The 19,944-nt window shown below is 41.5% G+C and overlaps 1 protein-coding gene across 2 annotated transcripts in view; it reads right to left on the reverse strand.

Annotated features, from left to right (window-relative positions):
• TSPAN12 (tetraspanin 12) overlaps nt 1-16,466 on the reverse strand; it is a 63,692-nt gene extending 47,226 nt beyond the window's left edge. The window contains exons 1-6 of one of the 2 annotated variants that reach the window (XM_042970719.1): nt 16,367-16,466; nt 15,952-16,119; nt 15,156-15,195; nt 14,837-14,972; nt 2,497-2,579; nt 1,120-1,255 (exon numbers count right to left, since the gene is read on the reverse strand). In XM_042970719.1, the coding sequence (XP_042826653.1) occupies nt 1,120-1,255; nt 2,497-2,579; nt 14,837-14,902 (285 nt within the window). In that variant the 5' untranslated portion in view covers nt 14,903-14,972; nt 15,156-15,195; nt 15,952-16,119; nt 16,367-16,466. The remainder of the gene's footprint in view (nt 1-1,119; nt 1,256-2,496; nt 2,580-14,836; nt 14,973-15,155; nt 15,196-15,951; nt 16,120-16,366) is intronic. The other variant, XM_042970711.1, reaches the window with a different exon arrangement.
• Nucleotides 16,467-19,944: the final 3,478 nt, after the last annotated feature.

Here is a 19,944-nt window from a genome sequence, read left to right on the forward strand (position 1 = left end):
ATTGGCTTGGGATGGGATCCGGTCGAGCCCTGGCGTGCGGGAGTGGCTCCTGACAGCCACTTGTGCTCATCTCTCCCCTCTCTGCATTCAGGGACACCACTCTGGTGGCCTGAAATCCACGATGCTGCAAGTATTCAACCCATGGAGATCTTCAAATGCTACAAATCAGGACTTTTTTCTCCTCAGATATCTGGCGTATCAACACACCATTAAAACTTTTTTTTTTAAGTTCCCTACAAGAAATCAATGCACAGCTAATACTGAATCCTACTGCAAAGAAGGGCATATATCCAATGAATTAATTCTTCCAAAATCTGAGATGTCTGCAATTACATGTTAGCAGCCTCACTACCTAGTGCCACTAACAAGCAATATTTTATACATGCAACGTGCTTCAAAAAAAAGCTGTGTGTGTGTGTGTGTGTGTGTGTGTGTGCTATAGTTTAAACTGACTCAAATTTTTAATGTTAAAAGAGAGTTGACTAACTTTTTGAATTAAAAGTCTAATCATAGATTTTAGAATCATAGATTTTGCGTGCTGAAGGGAATTTGAGAAGTCGCCTAGTCCAACTCTTTCAGAATCAAAACAAAACAAAACAAAAGCCACTAAGATTATGGAAATGAAGACTCATTTTTATCCACTAACCTCTGTAAAGGCGGTGCTGGGATTTTAATATCTGTCTGCTACTTCATCACCTGCATTTCCACATAGGTTTTTTGACAGGTTTGTTTTTAAAAAAGGAAGAGAGAGAGAAACAAAGTTTTGTCATGTCTTCTTCATTCTAGTCCCAAGGAGCCTGTTTGGGTGGTAATAAGGCTCATGACACAAGAAAAAAAGCTCGTACTTTCAAATGAAAATGTCAACACCTAGCCTGAGAGAAATAATTAAATAGCATCCAAATTTCCATACCTCATCATTTGAGGACAACAAATACTTGTGCTGAAGTCATCCCCCATGGAAAGAACGCTTCCTTTCTCACAGGATGTTGAACAATTACCACAGATTAGAGTACTGCTATCACGGTTCCCTAAGCACGTAATCTTGTACACTGATGAAAAAATAATGCAGTCCTGGTTGGTCTTTTTACCCATAATAAAGAGAAGATATAAACACCATACCCATGCAAGAAGCAACAGATTTCTTTTCACTGTTCCACAGTATCCTAACATCCCCACAATGATAAGGAAACAGCAAACAGCAATCATGACTGGATGAACCACAGGAAAATAAGTCAAGATGACAGCCTCCTCTACCCTGAAAGAAGAACGATAATGTCACGTTATACATAAAATAGAACCAAAATGCACCCAAGACATAGTACAAGACACAACTGAGATTCGTGTTAATAATCCTTTAAATCATCATGTCTCAAAGCTGATGACTGTATCGCTATTTTCAAAATCACTGCACTACCACTGACTTGCTTGCTTGTCTTATTTTTGTTATGTTTTGTTTAGTTTTTTATACAAGTGGTAGCACTTCTACCTCCACTCATTTAAAATATAAGATAGGGGTCCCCAGGGGCACTTGGTTGGCTCAGCCAGTTAAGCATCTGACTCTTAATCTCAGCTCAGGTCTTGATCTCAGGGTAATGAGTTCAAGTCTTGCACTGGGTTCTATAGTGGGCATGAAGCCTACTTAAAAAAAAAAAAAAAAAAAAAAAAAAAAAAAAAAAAAAGAGGTCCCCAATAAGAAGTCAATCTATTATTTGCTCTGAAGCTTTAGCCTGAGCAAAACACACAGGCCCCACTGAGAAGGATCTCCCTCCTCTTCTCTGATCTGGAAATCCACATGCAGCACTTTCTCTGCTCGGCAACTAATCTTTCCCCCCAATGTGAAACACTGCTACGTAAAAGGAAATTAATCTATATTAAAAGAAAGAGGAAGGAAGATGATTTTGGTAGAAAACTTTATTGCTATGAAAAAAATCATTAACTAGAACCATACTAGTAAGAGTAATAATAACAAAAAATTAGACATTACTGTATACTAAGCTCCACTTTGTTTAGGACTTCACAAAATCTATCTCAGTTAATCCTTCTGACATTTCAGAGTGGTATACGCGACAGTCCCCATTCAGAGATGAAGAAATGGAGACTGGGAGAGGTTAAGTAACTTGCTTTTTGTGATGTTACTGGATCAACCTTTTGAAATTTGAGAAGACAATGGCAATGCTGAGTTTGGTTTTCCTTAGCTGAGGGATATGAAGGTAGGAAGATGTTGGCAGTGATTTTCCTACAGAAAAATAGCTATGCTGTCCTTTTCATGCAAATGCGACACAGCTGACCCACTCTCCAGAGGACAGCAAACTGATATTAGCATACCCAGAAGTTTTCTCTGGGACAAGTGGCATACCTTAATGAGAATGCTAGAAGATGTAACAAAGGTTATTGATTGTGGAAGAGTACTACCGTCTAAACAGGGGCAAAGTTACTTAGAAACTAGGGTCTAAGAAAACCTGATGAAAGAAATCAATCATTAATTATAAAGCTTACCTTGTTTCTGCAGTTAACGTCAGAACATTATTTAGGTAGTCCCTCATCCAAGCAGAAACTGCCAACACACTGATGGACATTAACTGGAAAGAAAAAAAAACCAAATTGGTTACCAAGGATTTATGCAACATTCTCTGCAAGATTAACAATTTTAAAAATTAAGGATTTTTTGTTACATAACCATTATGCTTTTTTCCCTACATGGCTGATTTCTGGGTTCAAGACAGGATTTGCACAGGATGAAGAGGCCACTGAATGACTAAACTATCAGATGTACAAGATGAGCCTAAAACACGTCATATGCAATAGCAAGGAAGCAATGAAATCCATATGACCGATATTGCCAAGAAAGTCACAGGAGCTAACTTGAAAGGGCTTCCATTAGCTAAAGTCGAACAATTTGAGCACCAAAATAATAATAATAATAATAATAATAATATAATAATAATAATAATGATAAATGCAATGCTTTGAAATATCACATGCTAAAATCTATGAATTCATATAATACTTAAAACTCACCTGTCACCTTTGTAAAGATGGTGGATACTCATTATTCAGAAAACTGGTAAGAATTAAACATTTATCCTACCTTTCCTGTACAAAGGAAAGAACTGAAGACTTCATGAAAGTTCTTATAGAAGAATTTCTGCTAATACATGCAGAAAGCATAATAGAGTATCACTATTTAACAACCTCACTGAAATAATGGATCTCCAGGCAAAGATCCTCAGCAACTGCCCAAATTATCAGGTTAGTAGTTCTCAGTCCTGTCTGTACATCAAAATCACTTAAGACTCTTAAAAAAAAAAAAAAAAGTACTGAGCCCAGAACCACCCTGGAAAAATTCTTGAAAGTGGGGCGGAGGCACGAGAAATGTGTTAAGGTTCCACAAACGTTCTAATATGTAGTTAGGAGTGCAAACTGTGACACGTGAAAGGCTAGCTTCTAGAAAGGAGAAATCAAGTGGAAGAAAAAAATGCCATACCCCACTGCTTAGTTTTAGTGTCATAAAGAAAAGACAATGTGTCCCCCAATGTGATACGATCGGAAGCACACAGAGATGACTTTGAAGTATTTTTACCGAAAAGTCAACCTGAATCTAACCCAGCCTCCAGCTCTAATTATCAGTTTATAGGAAATACAGGGACTAGATTTAAATTTGTTAAACACCACCATGGGGATGCAATCAGCAAAATTGAGAATATGAGAAATTTCACAGGACAAATGATCCAATTTCTTCAATTAAAAAAAACCGGCCAAGTGGAAAAAAAGAAGGAAGGAGAAACTATTATAAATTGAAAGAAATTTAAGGGATTACCCAATGCAATATGTTGACCTGATCCTGATTCAAACAAAACAATCACAGAGAGACATTCATGAGATGGCTGGGGATATTTTCACTGACTGGATATTTGAAAATGTTAAGAAATTATTGTTTTAGATATGACAGTGGTATGAAGATTTTTTAAAGGATCCTTATCTTTTAGAGATATATGCTGAATGGTTAAATAAATAATCATAATGCATAGGATTTAGTTGGGAAGTGGAGATTATGTTGACAATTGGGTAATAGGTAATTAAGGATTACTTATATTGTGTTTTCGACTTTTGTCTATATTTTAAATTGCCCACAGGTTTTTTTTTTAAAGCAACTATATAAAACATGTTCAAAACGAGTCTTCCTAGGAAAAGTCTTCAACTTTTCAAAAAGTTGAAGGTTAACCCCTAACCCTCTCCTATTTAGATGGATTTCTTTTTCTAAAGTGTGCCTTCTACTTATGTTCTTAAGCACCATATAGTGAAAATTAACTTAATTTGATTTTTAATAATTTCTGTCATCTTAGTGAACATCGATTACCATTATACATCATAGATTTAGCTTTAAATTCATTAAATAATGAATATACAAGACAGGAATGAGTCTGTACTGACTGAGTCAAGCAGTGGTCATGAAAAATGCTTTCTGGATAAAGGCTCAAAGGCAAACAGAACATGTAGAGCTCTATGACCTCTGGTACAGGGAAGTATGGCTGCCTGCTCAGAAAATCAGGTAATGAATTTGCTCATTCTTCATTCAGTGACTGAATACATTCAGTGACTGAACACTGACTCAACACCTACTATCTGCCTCATACTATTTGTGCTAGATTTAGAGACCCCACAATAAATAAGAGATGCGAGATCCCAGCCTTTGTGAAGCTTCTTGTGGGACACAAGGAATAAACAGATAAAGCAGATAATTACAGACTATAAAGAGTACCATGAAGCACAGAAAAATGAAGTAATCCGTTCAAGGTCTTACAGGTTCTCAGTGGCAGAACCAAGATTCAAATTCAGGCCATTGGTCTTTGGAACTTAAGGCTTAGTCACCAACTGCCTTCCAAATTTAGAAATGACCATATCAGGGCACCCGGGTGGCTCAGTGGGTTCAGCGTCCAACAGGCTCGGGTCATGATCTCACGGTTCTTGAGTTCCAGCCCGAGGCTGCTTCAGATTCTCTGTCTCCTTCTCTCTCTCTGCCCCTTCCTTACTGGTGTGTGTGCACATGTGTGCGCTCACTCTCTCTGTCTCTCTCTCTCTCTCTCTCTCTCAAAAATAAATAAACATTTAAAAATGAATGTATCTATTTCCACAGTGAGGAGACTAGCCTGCACAGCATGCAGGGATCTTTTTTTTTAAAGGGAGGGATAACATGGGGGTCAGTCTGTACTTGCCAGGCTAAGTCTGAATGTCTTAACTATATCCTTTGGGGAATAGAGTCTCAGGAGTCATGGCCTAAAACAGATTATGAACCCTGGGACCACAGCTCAGCAAAGAATGAGGCTAGTTATTACTATCCTCTTTTCTGTTAGGAATAAAAAGACTGTAAAAGTAAAAACTAATAAAAGTTACCCCATGGGTCAGCCACAGTTTATTAATCATGCTTCTAGCTTCTGTGAATTTGATGCTTTAACATCTGTTCTACGTGTTCAAGCCAGACACACCTTGGTCGGAACAAACTGATAATGTGCCTGAGCCACCTTGCCTCGGCCTCCTGCCCTCCACCACCCTTGAGAAGAGGTCTTCTCCCAGGTTCACACTTGTCATTTTCAAATAAAAACCAACCATTCCAGACCCCACACCCCAAACACCTCTTTTATTGCTCTCTCTCTCACTCTGGGCCACTCTACACCTGCCATAAACATGCCAAGGTCCAGGTGCCAGACAACCAGAGACAGCCCCTATACTCCAGAGGCTGCTGAAATTAAAGTAGCCAATCCAGACCCTACTTACTTTGTCTTGTCCATTTCTTCTTGATGTAGCCACAATGAAAGTACTTGCCCAGTCCCTTTCTCTCTGCCTTGTGATGGACCCCAGTACTTCCCCCTTGGCCCTCGTGATGAGGCATGTACTCTCTCTCTCAGGATCTGTAAGTATAATAAACTATCTTTTCAGTGCTAGTCATCTGATCTTTTGACTTCTCCATAGCTAAATAATAATAGAACCTATTAAAACACACAGGGCTAGCAGGGCACCATGGACTACTTGATTATATCTAAGGCTGCATGCTCTTCCTCTACTTGACTTGTATGTGGCCTTTTAAATACCTTGTAAGTTTCACGGGAGCCAGAAAATTCTATTAATGTGATAGTTTATTTACATCAAATTCTTGTGCAATTACAAATAATTCTCTCCTCTCTTTATCATTCTTTAAAGTAATAACTGATCTTGGTTTCCCCATCTTCGAATTTCTTACTGGCTTGTTTAGCCAATTTTCAGTATCTAAGCTCTGAGACAGGTGTCAATAAATTATCAGATTCTTCATTTTGGTATAGTGTATCATCAGTGGTTGTCATCATACACATTCTTCCATTTATAACAAAAAATGTGTATATCTTTTAAGTGGCATATTCCAAAACATTTCTAACAGGGTAGATTTGGTTAAATGCATGGGTTTTGAAGTAATTCTTCCATTCAAAAATACATATTGATCAACTGCTCTTGGCCAGGTCCTTTGTGATGTGGTAGAGACACATGGATGGGCAGGAAAAGCCATCATCTCTATTCTGTGGTGAAATTTACTAAGAGAACACACCTTAATCAACCCATCAAAGACATAAATGTGTAGCTGCAAACTGTAATAAATTCTGGGAAGGAATAATACTGGTTCCTATAAGAATCCTATTTGTAGTGCCTGACCTATCCCGTGGAGTCAAAGGGACTTGTCTAAGAAAGCTGAGATCTGAAGGAGAATTACACAAGTTCATTACAGAAAGAGCAGTTGGAAAGTACATTCCAGCCAGAAGGAACAGCGAAGATCCCAGGATGGAAGGCTGCATGACATGTTCAAGGAAGGGAAACTGGCATGTGGTAAGAATGGAAAGCCAAGCAGGGACCAGAACACATGGTCTCAGAGGCCATTTAAGGCATATAGTCTTGGCCATAATGGCTATAAGAAGCCATTGAATCAAAAAGCTTTGGTTTGAATTCCACCTGTGCTCCTTTTCAGTTATAAGACTTTGGGTGTTCCTGAATCTTTCCTAAGCCTATTTCCTCACACACAAACTGTTAGGAAAATAAGACCGACTTCACAGAGGATTTATGCAATGAAAAGACAGACTAGGATTCTTATATATATTACCTACTACTATCTCAAGTCACTTTTGACCTCAGGGCTTTCTCTTAATCTTTCTCAGTCAGCTTAAGAGAAAAGGCAACTGCCTAGATTAGTTCAGAAATGGAATCTTCAGATATTTGAAGGTCTGGCACACGGATAAGGAAGAAAGCTCTGTGATATAGCTATCTATTGCATTGCATGGCCATTCCCAGTTTTGACACCTCTGAGAAGGTACTCATTTCCATTCCTCTCGAAACCTGCGTGTCCCTCCCACTGTGTTTCCTATCTCAGTAAATGGTATAATCAACGCTTCAATCACATAAACTGGCAACTGGGCAGACAGCCTGAACCTCTCCCTCCTCCTCAGTTCTCCATCTAATTATTTTCAAGTCCTACAGATAGTTCCTGCACCACGGCTGGTGAATTCCTCCCCCCTTCCTGCCACTTCTGGCTAGCTCAGGGCCTCATTCTCTTGCCAGGTAATTACAATCGCCTTCTAATGAACTTTCCAGCTCACAGAGTCCACCTCATACTCATCCTTCAGTTAGCTTTAGGAAACACAGATTGAGTTCTTCTGCTTATACAGCTCCCACAGCTGCCCTGAGGGGGGCCTTCCCAGCTCTGGCTTCCACTACCCCCAACTCTTTCCTGGAGAGTCAAGTTTAAACGCTTCAGCAGGGCACAGAGGCCCTCTTCAGTCACCTTTAAAGGATCTCTTCAATCCGTTCTCTGCCTGCTCCTTCCCACACACATTCTGTACTCAGATACAAAAAGCTGCCTGTACTTCTCCAGCAATGCACCATGCAGATCCCCCCAAGCCTCTATGTCTTTGCCCATGAAGTTCCCTCTCAATGCACCCTGCCCCAGTCTTCCCAACCTCCCCAGCAGAGCAACTCAACCTTACCCTTTGAGACCAGCTCAAACAGCTAGCATATAAAGATGTTCTCCCAACTCCCTCCTTACCCTCTGGGACAGACTTCACAGAGCAATTATCTATTGTTTCCTATTTTCACCCACCCATCTCATTCCACAGACCACTGACTACAGCCCAACCACACAGCAGAGTACCAGGCCCAACAGTGAGGCCCAACAGATATTAGATGAAATGAATGCGACAATGATTAAACTAAAGGGAGGCAATTTCAACTTGCTAGATGAGCTAAGCAAAATTAGGAGATGCTTCAAGAAGAACTAAGCTTTCTACCACTGGAAGTTTTCCAGTAGAGAGATGCCTGCTGAATTACAAGATCAAAGATTTATATATCAGGTCAGAAGCTGGTTTAAGTGTTCTCAAGCGTCCTTTAAACTACAAGCTTCTACTTGACTCTACTGTTCTTTTGCACAGTAGTTACCCAAGCATTGCAGCTGTGCCCAGAACATTAGTCAAAATAAATAATATCAATACAAAGCCCTATCTTATGGCGAACAAGCAACTCTGAGAATAAAACTGCTTTTTATTATGACATTATTTCTAGCTGCATTAAATGTCTGGAAACAGTTTCATTCTCAAAGAGTGATTTTACTCACTGGGGTTGAGAAAATCATAGCAGTGAACAACATAGAGTGCATGCTGTAGCAAGGAACAAAGCTAAAAGGAGATGAGGTCACCTCAATACAAATCGTGCTATTAAATCTACAAGCACAAATAGTGCGAGCAATTCAGGACCCCTTCCTAAAAACAGCATTTTCCACTAGGTTTCCAAATAAAAATAAAATAATTCTTCAACTGTCATTCATTATGATTAAATTCCTAGGAGCACTATAATTATCATATGTAACTAGGCATATAGCTCCTTACATTTTCTCCAATATTGCAAAATATCATTTGTAGTTGAAGAAAATGCTTAGAAAATAACCCAAATATTACTCTAGAGAAATATGCTTGATCTACTACTTAGCAGGACATTTGCCACATTCTGTCTTGAAAAACATTTAGAAAATGCTAGCTCTCAACAAATACTTGTACATATGAAATTTGCTATTGCTGGAGATATATTCTGGGTTTGTTCAAATCTAATTATGTAAAAATAAGTATTGAATCAAGTTGTTTTCTCAATCAGAATTTTACATGTATGCAGAGTCCCTAAACTTATTATGAAATGTGTGCCTTTGGTTTCCACCAAATAATAAGGGCCTAGTCATAAGACAGACTAATTCCTTCAACTGTCTGCCATCCATAATCTATAGTCTCATACAAGAGAGCGGTTCAAGGCTCTCTTGCAGAAGTTTAAGGCTGACAGATGTTTAAAACCATCTACCTTAACTTTACTTTTTATGTCAAATCTGGTAGCAAAGAGCAGAATGCAGGAGAGAGATGGGGAATTTAGTTACAGTTCTATCTCTGCAGAGAACTTGGACAAGTAATTCAAACTTCTGGAACCTTTGTTTATCCTGAAAATGGAGAATTGAACTAGGTGCTTTTAAAATTCCCTTTGTCTTGGGGCATCTGGGTGGCTCAGCCGGTGGGTTAAGTGTCCAACTTCAGCTCAGGTCATGATCTCACAGTTTGTGGGTTCAAGTTCCGCGTTGGGCTCTGTGCTGACAGCTCGGAGCCTGGGGCCTGCTTCGGATTCTGTGTCTCCTTTCCCTCTGCCCCTCACCTGCTTGCACTCTGTCTCTCTCTCTCTCTCTCTCAAACATAAATAAACACTAAATTTTTTTTTAATTGCCTTAGTCTTAAAAAAAGGTTTGAAATAGTTATTTACTGAAACATGAAGTTAAATCAAGTCTTGATTATTTGGAGGCTGGCAGGCCAAGGTCAGTACTATTCTGCTCTGCCACAAGGACATGTCCCGAAAAATCCCCCACACCCCTCTCCAAAGTGTGGTCCTTATGAACCATGCGATGGCTCATTTTTGCTCAGTTGGGGCCACACTGTATGAAAAACATGTACCAGCTTTGCCCCTGAGACCAAAGCTTATTTAATATTTATTTTTAAAAAGAACTAACGTTTGTCGGAAAGCTCTCCCCTAGTCACTAGAATTAAAGAAAACTTCAAGGACTTTCAGAGTATAAAGTTAGGGGTAACAATTTAAAAAGTTGTATTTTTATATGACTACATAAATGCCATGTGAATACAAATGTCTACTTGCCAAGAATCTCTGTAGGGTCTGCCACGGGTCAAACACCTAAGGTTCACTACATATGGCCAAGGAAAAAGAAACAGGACATTAACCTTCTGTTATTTCATTTGCCCTGCATATATCCCAAAAGTATGAACTGGATTCCCTGTCCACTTTTAAGGTTTTCTTTTATAAGTTTCTTTTCTTAGTTCACTAGAGTAGTTCCTCTCTGTTGCTACTATCTTTAGTAATGGTAGGTGAAAAACAATGGCTCTTATCTGCCAGTGAGAATGGGGCTTAAAAACTACAGATGGGAAATTATATTTTTAGAAAATAATAAGCAAACAAATTTGATAAATGTTAAGTGCTCTCCAACTTCAAGAACTTCCAAAGACAACCATATTTATCCATAGTTGTAATAGCAGAAAATTATCATCTATGAATGGCAAGCATTCATATCATAAAGCCACAGAAGTTGTCTTTAAAATGGAGGAAAGCTTTCATTTACTCAAATAATATGCCATTTAAATAGTAAAAGTGGGATAAAACTGAAGTGAAAATAGCTCATTTCCTTGCTCCTTTGTGGCCAGAATGTGAATCATGGTTACAAAAGAGCTCTTGGGGCAGTTCACCCACGTGCACCGTGTCCCATGTGACCTCTCCCATTACAAACCCACAACACTCATGACAAACCTAGAAGGTCCAATATCTGTGTGCCAGCTCCCCTACAGCTATACCTGGATTGCGCTTCTTCAGAATGTGGAAGGGCCACTCAACAGATGACACATCAAAGTGACTGGATCCATGGCAAGGGAGAGAAGCAGTGCATTTGTGATCTTGAATTGTTTCCTCTTAGACATATCTCTGCCTCACATTTAGAAAAATACTCAGGATGTACTTTAAAACACACACACACAAAGCACTCTGATTTCCAACTCTCAGAACAGCAAAGCAAAATTCGATACGTCCTCAGTTAAGATTTTAGTTTTCTTTTCCCTAAAATCCTTCTGGATACAGAAGGAAAGATGGTAGCAACATAGTAGAAATAGGGAAGGTGGGGCGTGGGGGGACTATTTAAAATGCAAAATGAGGAGTAAAAGGCTTCAGCTTTGAGCCCAGAGGTAAAGAGGGCAGGTTTCTCAATCCTGCAAAACTAGAGGCAAGAATAATCCCCTCTCCATACTCAGGATGTGAAGTGTGATGTAAGAAGTTGGGCTCATACGCTACACTGGTTTGTTCTGCTTCTAATCTCAATGAGAGCTGAACACAAGGACTAAAGCCTTGCTCCTCAATACGTGAAGCCCTGCCACACTCAATCAGACTCTGTATTCTAACAAGACGCCGGTGGTGGGGGGGGGGGGGGGATTCGTAGGCACACGCAGGTGAGAAATGCTGCTCTGGAGGACTTGTTAGGAGTTGGGTAGCTTATCCCTTCCTACTGAGGGTGTTTACCTCTCCACTGCAAATACATTCACCCCCATTTCCAGTCCTACAACTTCTATCACACTTGGAGAAGAAGTTTGAACTTTGAGTCCCTGTTCTGCCACTCACTAGCAAGTTATTGAACTTCTCTGAACAACCTCTCTCTACCCAAAAAAAAGAAACAAACAATTTTCCAAGGCCGTTGTGAGAATTAGATGAGACAGTAGTGCAAGAATGCCCAGGAATGTGCCCAGCACAAGGCTGAAAACTACATCTGACTCAGTAAGAAAACACAAGGTCTGCAAACATTGTTTTAGCACTGAAAGAATAATGCCGATTCTCCCAAAGTTGATATACACCGCATACAATTCCAACAAAAATCCCAACAGATAATTTTAATTATATCAAATAAGCTTAAAGTCCACTGGGAAAAAGAACCGTGACTAAAACAAGAAAGGCAGGTGCTTTGAAAGAACAGAAGAACAGAAGAAAGAGTACATAAGAACAGAAAGAACAGAAGAAAGAGTATATAAACTCTTATTTAAAACAGCCTATAAAAATTTGTTGAACTGTTGTATAGTAACAGCATAAATGAAATCAATGGACAAACAATAAGACAAATGTAAATGGTAAATATGACATACTTACTGAATATGAATTATAAAATGAAATAACATATATGAAATATATACGTGTCTAAAGAAAATGATGCTCATGTTCATTGGAGAAGAGAGGAAATAAAAAACAAAGCAACAGTAAAATAACACTTTAAACCTTTCAAACTGACAAAAATTTCAAAGTGCCCTAACACCAACAAGATGGCAAGAAATATTTGTGTGCATATAATGGGGTGTATCGGTGTTCTTCTTTCTAGGGAACAAATTCCCCGGGCGGGATTTCTGGGTCAAGGAAATGTAGCAGTGGTAGCAGTATTAATCCCAGGAATAACAATTGCTGCTATTACCACCACGGGGGTTCCTTTGAGTGAGCACTCCACCTCCTGATAATCTACTTGAGCGTCATTACTGTAGCAACAGCGGTAACAAACACAAGTACTACTACCTACTGTTACTGCCACCACATAGCACATTTAGGCACCACTGTTCAAACCCCTTGTGTACATTAACTCTAATCCTCAGGACAACGCTAGAAAAGAGGAACTATCATTCCTATTTCACAGGCTAGGAGACTGAAGCACTAAATGTGACTGGCAAACGGAAGAAGAACTGTATAAAGACTAGCTCTTTTGTTGTCGTCTGTATCACATATCCTCCCACAAAGCAATCCCACTCCTGCCACTTGAACCCACATGAGAAAAAAACCATTTTAACAAAAATATATTGTGAATATACATATAAATGTACACGAATGGGTATATGCGGACAGGTATGAGTAAATACATCTTTGTACACAATTTTAAAAGATACAGAGGTTAACACGGATTATTTTGTTGGAGGGGAAGTTGGCAGACGAAGAGGGCTGGAGAAAGGGGGAAGGGATCTCAATAAATAAATAAAATACACCCACAGAAAATGAGAAGGCTGAGGTACAGGATAACAGCAAAGACATGACATTTTACATTTTGGGGCGCTAGAAAGAGCCCTGGAGGAATTTAAGAAATAGGTTTTTTGAAGCAAATTCAGTAGTCGGAAGAGCAATATTTTTGTTCAATGATTGAGGTTTCTTTCCTCCCACATAATACAGATTATTAAGAAAATTTCCAAATCATTGTTCTTTGGACAACAACAAAAGTCCTAGTAATTTCAAGACTGAGAACACAGTAATCATTCACGTAAAGGCACTCTCTGGGAGCGAGAAAGCTGAGTTCTGCTACAGGAACTGTCACCATCAGGCCATCTGACCTCTGACCAGTCACTAACCTACCCTTAGTTTTCTCATTCACAAAGTAAGGAAGTTCAACCAAGTCATCTTTAAATTCCTTTTTAGTTATAAAAGTATGATGATTCTATAATTAAAAAGCATAAAGTAGAAAAGTGAAAAACCAGTAAATTGAAGTGATAATTACCACACATTAAAAAAAAAAAAAACCACAAAGTTCAAAACCTTAGTAACTTTATAGCTAAGTAGGTGATTTAATGATCCATTGAAAAAACGTACATATTTAGAATTAACATCTGCAATGAGATCAATTAGTGATTTTACATTTCCAAGTGGTGAATTTAACTATGCAATGATTTCTAATTCTCATGTAGAAAAAAAAAAGTTGCCAATTTAGATATCTTTTCAGATTACTCACGGAAGGAAGGCTTAATTTGTCACTTCAAAATGGAGCCACCCATAGGGACTAGTTGAAACCAAAATGTCATCCTCTAGAGACCACTTGCACCAGCCTTATGAAAGGAGGCTGGTCAATGCCAGCCAGTTGGCCAGATAAATAAACCACACATTAAAATTTTAACAGAAAATTTTGAATATAAGTTATTAATAGAATACAAAATTGGCAAAAATTTACTTGCTTAAGGATGACAACTTCTTGAAGCAACATTAAAAGTTTTAATTTTTATATTTTCCTCATAAATTTTATAAATAATAATGTGATTTATTAATAACACTTAATGAAAATTTATGCCTGGGCGCAAACCATAGAAAGTCACTAGCTCATACAGCATAAAGATTTCCATGAGCTTGTTAAATTTTATGTATTTTATTTCCTTAAATGGTTATGGGATTTTCCAAAAGCATACACAAAATTCCTTAAAACTTTGCCAACTTAGAAATAGTTACATGAAAACCACCTTTGCAGCCTGGATGGAATCTCTACCGGTAGAAAAATCTACCCAGTCTTTCGATAGGCTATCTATGTATGAATTCTCACGAAAACATAGACTGCTTTACGCCAACCAGATTTTATAGGCTAGGATGACGTAAGGAAACAATTTATGGCTTGGACAGTTATCTGAAATTCCTGAAAACAAGCAGTTCCCTAAGTAGTGTGCCATAATTTTCTTATCTACAAGCACAAGCACGTGCATTTATTTATATCCCCAGCTTAACTTCAAGTCTAATTTTACTGCCACCAGTATCCAGGCGTCGATTTCTTTTTTCTAATTACAAATGGCACTTCAGCTAGATCAAAGGCATTTTAAGGTCAAAATGGACTTCTCTGAAAAATAGAGGGTGTGATCCTCTGTAATTAATTAATGTTTAGCCATGCCCTTTGGCGCATTAAGTGTGGCTGGAGGAGACCGAGTCCAGCCGTCCCCACCTGTTGGTGCAGTGGAACTGTTCGACTTACCCAAAAGAGCAGATTGAGGGCATAGAGAAGGCAGCGCAGGCACTTCACGGAATCTTCTCTGGCCATTGTGAGCCCCGTATGGGAGAAGCCCCATCCTTTCACCACATCCTACTCTCACCGGCAAAGTAGCTGCGGTCTGCAGGGGGCGGGGAGAACAGGGCACTTCTCATCACCGCGCTCCTCGCCCCCGCCCCCCCCCCCCGCCCCGCAGCCCACCCCTCCTCTGCAGCTCTCAGCTGGGTCCCGAGTCCGGCCCGAAGCCTAGGTCATTTGAGACATCGCTTCATCGAAAATCATTTGTTAAAGTTGTAACTGTAACCTCAACTCCCCTAAAGTTCCAAACCGGCTTCAGATAACACCTGCTGAGAAGAGAAAAGATTGACTCCCGGATGAATGAAGGCACACAGTAAACTCCCGTTCTCGGGGGACGCGCGGCGGTGTCCTCTGCATTCTGATGAGACGCTCTGGAAAACGTCCCTCAGTCCACGCCCCCCCCCCCCGGGGGGGACAGCTCAGCTCGGAACCGTCCCGAAGGTTGGAAACCGCACTACCCCTGGGAGACGTCACCGGCGCCGCCGGCGAGTCCGCGGGTGCGAGCGTCCCCCGCATTAGGACAGCTCCCGGGCCCCCCAGCTCTCCGCACCCCCCACCCCACCCCGCCGCGCGAGTGTGAACAGGGGGCACTGGGGGGGGGGGGGGCGAGGCGCTGAGCTGGGATTCCGCCCCGCGACTAGGGTTTCTCGGGGAGAACGTGAGAAATGGTGCTCCGGCCCGGAATGATGGATTAGCCGGGGGCGGGGGCGGGGAGGGGCGCGGGGGAATTAGGGCCGGTGCAGCTGTGCAGACGCCGGGTTAGTCACTCACGGCCCCCTCCCCGGCCGCGGCCGCGACCCCGCGCCGCCGGAGCAGCACAAAGCAGAGAGCGGTCCCCCGCCCCGCCACCGCGTCCGCGCGCCCCCGGCAGGGCGCGGTGAGTGGGGGGGGGGGGGGGAGCGCCGGCGGCGGGGGAGCCCCACCGCCAGCCTCTAAGTAGTTTAGCACACAGCGCCGGGGACAGCCGCCGGCGGGCTGGCGGGACGGCCGGCTGGGGAGACGGGAGACGTGCGGCCACTCACCGTCGGCGCTGGGCTCCGCGCCCCACTCCCGCCGGGGTACGGTCGCGGACGCACTGCGGGGGCTCATCGGGGCAGGGACGCTCCTCCCGGAGAGCCAGAGGGCTGCATTGGCTCAAGGAGGAGACGCTTCCTTCTCTTCCTCTCCCCCGCCGCCGCCGTCGCCGCCTCCTGGGAAAAAGAAAAAAAAAAAAAAAAAGAGTCCTGGGCAGCAGTTGCTGGAAAGTCTCTGTTAAGCCACCTCCCAGCGCCTCTGTCCCTCCCAAGTCCTCGCCAAGTCCGGACGAGGCAGCGGCGGCAGCCAGGGCCAGCTGCACAAACTCTCAGCGCATGCTCCGGCCGCTGGCTGCCCGGGTTGGATCCGAGTGGGTGTTTCTTGTCCCTTCACCGGCGTGAGCCCCTCGAAGGGACGCCTCACCTCTATGAGACGCGGCCCAGAAAGAGAGAAAACCTATGCACTGCGGGGAAGTCCGCGCAGTAACCCCCTTTAAAATGGTGGTGTCCGAGGAGGGGAGGCTGGGTTATAACCATAGGGAAACAGGCTTTTATTATATGAAAATATTTGTGTTTGAGAAGGGGGGGCGAAGGAGTGGCCCAACCCAATTCCTGCAATGAGAAACTAGTTTTCACAACCTTTCTGGAACCACCTCCTGTGATTTGTCACTAGCATGGTGCCCTATGATCCTTTTTATTGCTTTGTTGCCCTCCTGATTTAAAATTTAAAAAATAAAAATAAAAATAAAATTGACAAAAATAAAAAGAGTTCTTTCCAACTTCCATGGTGCACTGACAGCATTTATGTAAACACCAGAGTAAACGTGTCCGGATCTGATATCCAGAATAGAAAGAAAGAACATTTTTAACTCTTTCACAAGTAACCCAAAGGTTCCAAAATTTTCTCCCAATAAGATTGTCTGAGTTTTAACTGGGTGTTTTATCTTTTTATTTACTTTTTTAATGTTTTTATTTATTTTTGAGACAGAGAGAAACAGAGCATGAGCAGGGGAGGGGCAGAGAGAGAGGGAAACACAGAATCTGAAGCAGGATCCAGGCTCAGAGCTGTCAGCACAGAGCCGGATGCAGGGCTTGAACCCATGGACTGTGAGATCATGACCTGAGCTGAAGTGGGATGCTTAACCCACGGAGCCACCCAGGAGCCCCTGGGTGATTTATCTTGAATTGTGTGCAGAGTAACGGGTCTTTAAATTTGTTTTTAAACTAGAAATTCAGGAAGTATTAAAGTAATAATAGGAGACTGTCTTTCCAAAGTACCTTTCCTTTGGGAAGTAAGAAGTTTCACACTTAAAAAAAAAAATCACTCAATCATAGTTCCATATAAAACGTTGATGTTTTGTGCCCCATGATAGTTCACATTTCTATGATTACTTTTGTGCACATTGTGTGGCAAATAAAACTAGACTAACAAATACAAACTCCATGAAACATAAGCAACATCTTTGGGGAAAACCTCATAATGGAAGTCCTCTTAAATTTCTTTAGGGGAAAAAGAAGAAGTTTGCAGTGCTGTGTCTATCATCTCCTGTCTGGAGTCAGTAGCCGCATGACCAGAGTGACGAGACACACGCTCTCATTTGGGTAGAAGTAAAACCAAGACTAAAAGAGAAGCTGAGAGTTCCAGGTTAGGGTCAGGAAAATTCTTGGTAAGCAAGTCACTAAGCCAAATGTAAGGTAGCAAGCCCAAAAGAGCACAAAATAGCCATCCACACAAAAGACCAAGAAAAACATGCAGTAGTCCATCAGATGACTCTACTCTGGCAATAAAGTATCTCCTGGAATCGTGGATAAGAGGAAAGAAACCTATTTTTTTATCCTCTAGCAGTTTCTGTGCAAATTAGGATGGACCCCAGTCCTCAGCAGGGGACTACTGAGAATCTTGCCATCCGAACACTGTTGGTGTCACACGTTGCTGTGAGAGGCAGAACCATCCCCATGTTGAGGGCGTCTATGAGTGCCATTATAACTAACAAAAAGGAGTGCAAAGAATTCCCATGTCACTGAGCACAGCTCCCCCTCTATTTTGAGAAAGCAGTAAGGTTGCCTTTTCATAATTCATAAACTTTTAAGGGCCCTAGAATAATAAAATTTTGGAGGACAGTGCCTTAGAAGTATATACACCCCACCTCCTTTTGATAAATAAGGAATATGGAACCAAGAGAAGTTAAGGAAGCTGCTTAGTGTTACACCTCAGGCTAAATCAAATTCCAAACTACAATCCACAATCATAATTTTTGAGCACGCTAGTTCAGTGATTCTCAAAAGTGCTGTACCTTTGAATCAGTTGGAGAGCTTTGAAAAAATCCTTAATGCTTAAGCCTTACCCCATACCAATTAAATCAGAATCTCTGCAGATGTGGCCTAAGCATCTAGACTTTTCAAAGTTCCCAAGTTAATTTTACTCTGCAGTCAAGTTTGAAAACCATTGCGACTAGTGATTTACAGATGCCTGAAAACCAGCAAAGGAGTCTCTTCAGGTTTCGTTGGACCAAATCCCTCATCTGTGAGCTGATAAATTGGGGTTAATATCCCCATTTTTCATGTTAGGTAGAAAACAGAGCTGCTATAATATTCCTGGTAAATGGCCATCAGTCTGGGAGTCAATACTTCAGGAGAGGAGTCCTCAATACCTTTGAGGCATTGCGGTACTAGGCAGATCTGACTGTTTAAACCTGACCCCACCTCCCTTTATCTTATATCCCTCAACTTTAGTTCTGCTTTGTAGTGTCCACAGCATGAGCAGTCCTCCCATCTGGCAGCCGTCAGCTTCTTAAGGGCAGCGGCTCTTCCCTCCTTCTCCAAATATTTTCTTCATCAGGATTATAGGAGCACGGTAAGACTTGACATCACAGCTGCCATTCTGTGGGCTCTATATTTTTCTCTGTGAGAATAACTTCTTTTGCACACGAAAAGGAAGATAGAAAAAGTATCAAAATGGCATGACGACTTGAATACAGAATAACCCATTAGAAAGATTGTATGGTCTATGCATTGCCCATGAGGTAGGAACCCAATTCCGTGGCCATTTATGCTCATTGTATACCTTGTGGGTGTGTGGAATGCACTGTGCCACATGCTGAAGATACTAAAAAAGAGATGGGTCTCTATCCTCCAAGGAAAGGCAAAATTATTCTTCTTAGTTTAGGTACTAACAACAGCTATAATTTATGAACAATCTAATATGTGCCAGTTTCAGAGTCAGGAGTAAAACTCAGCTAGGGGCAGCTGGGTGGCTCAGTCTGTTAAGCATCTGACTTTCAACTTCGGCCCAGGTTATGATTTCACGGTGCGTTAGTTAGAGCCTCACATTGGGCTCTCTGCTGTCAGCACAAAGCCTGCTTCAGATCCTCTGTTTCCCTCTTTCTTTGCCCCTCTCCCAGTTGTGCGCATCCCTGCGTGTGTGTGTGTGTGTGTGTGTGTGTGTGTGCGCGCGCGCGTGTGCTCGCGCTCTCTCTCTCTCTCTCTCTCTCAAAAAAACAAGTATTTAAAAAGAATTTTAACAGCGCCTGGGTAGCTCAGTCAGTTAAGCGTCCGACTTTGGCTCAGGTCATGATATCAGGATGTGTGGGTTCAAGCCCCGCATTGGGCTCTATGCTGACAGCTCAGAGCTTGCAGTCTGCTTCGGATTCTGTGTCTCCTTCTCCCTCTGTCCCTCCCCTGCTCACATTCTGTCTGTCTGTCTGTCTCTCTCTGTCTCAAAAATAAACATTAAAATTTTTAAAAAGTATATTGAAGAAAACCACTCACCTATACAGTAATGCAGTACAAGGTTCTCACACCACAAAGCATCTCATTTGTCCACATCTTACTGCACTCACTCTGCTCAGGTTTGTGCAGAGGGAAGAAGCAGCATCCGTACTTGTTTGGATGAATGAGTTTCTATTGCTTCTTAGTATAATATTCTTACAAGTGCACCTAAGAGAGTTCTTAGCAATCAATACAAGAAAGAGAGTTAATATGTTTGAAGTAATATGTACCTGA

The sequence above is a fragment of the Panthera tigris genome, chromosome A2 (genome assembly GCF_018350195.1).
Source record: "Panthera tigris isolate Pti1 chromosome A2, P.tigris_Pti1_mat1.1, whole genome shotgun sequence".
Lineage (NCBI taxonomy): Eukaryota > Metazoa > Chordata > Mammalia > Carnivora > Felidae > Panthera > Panthera tigris.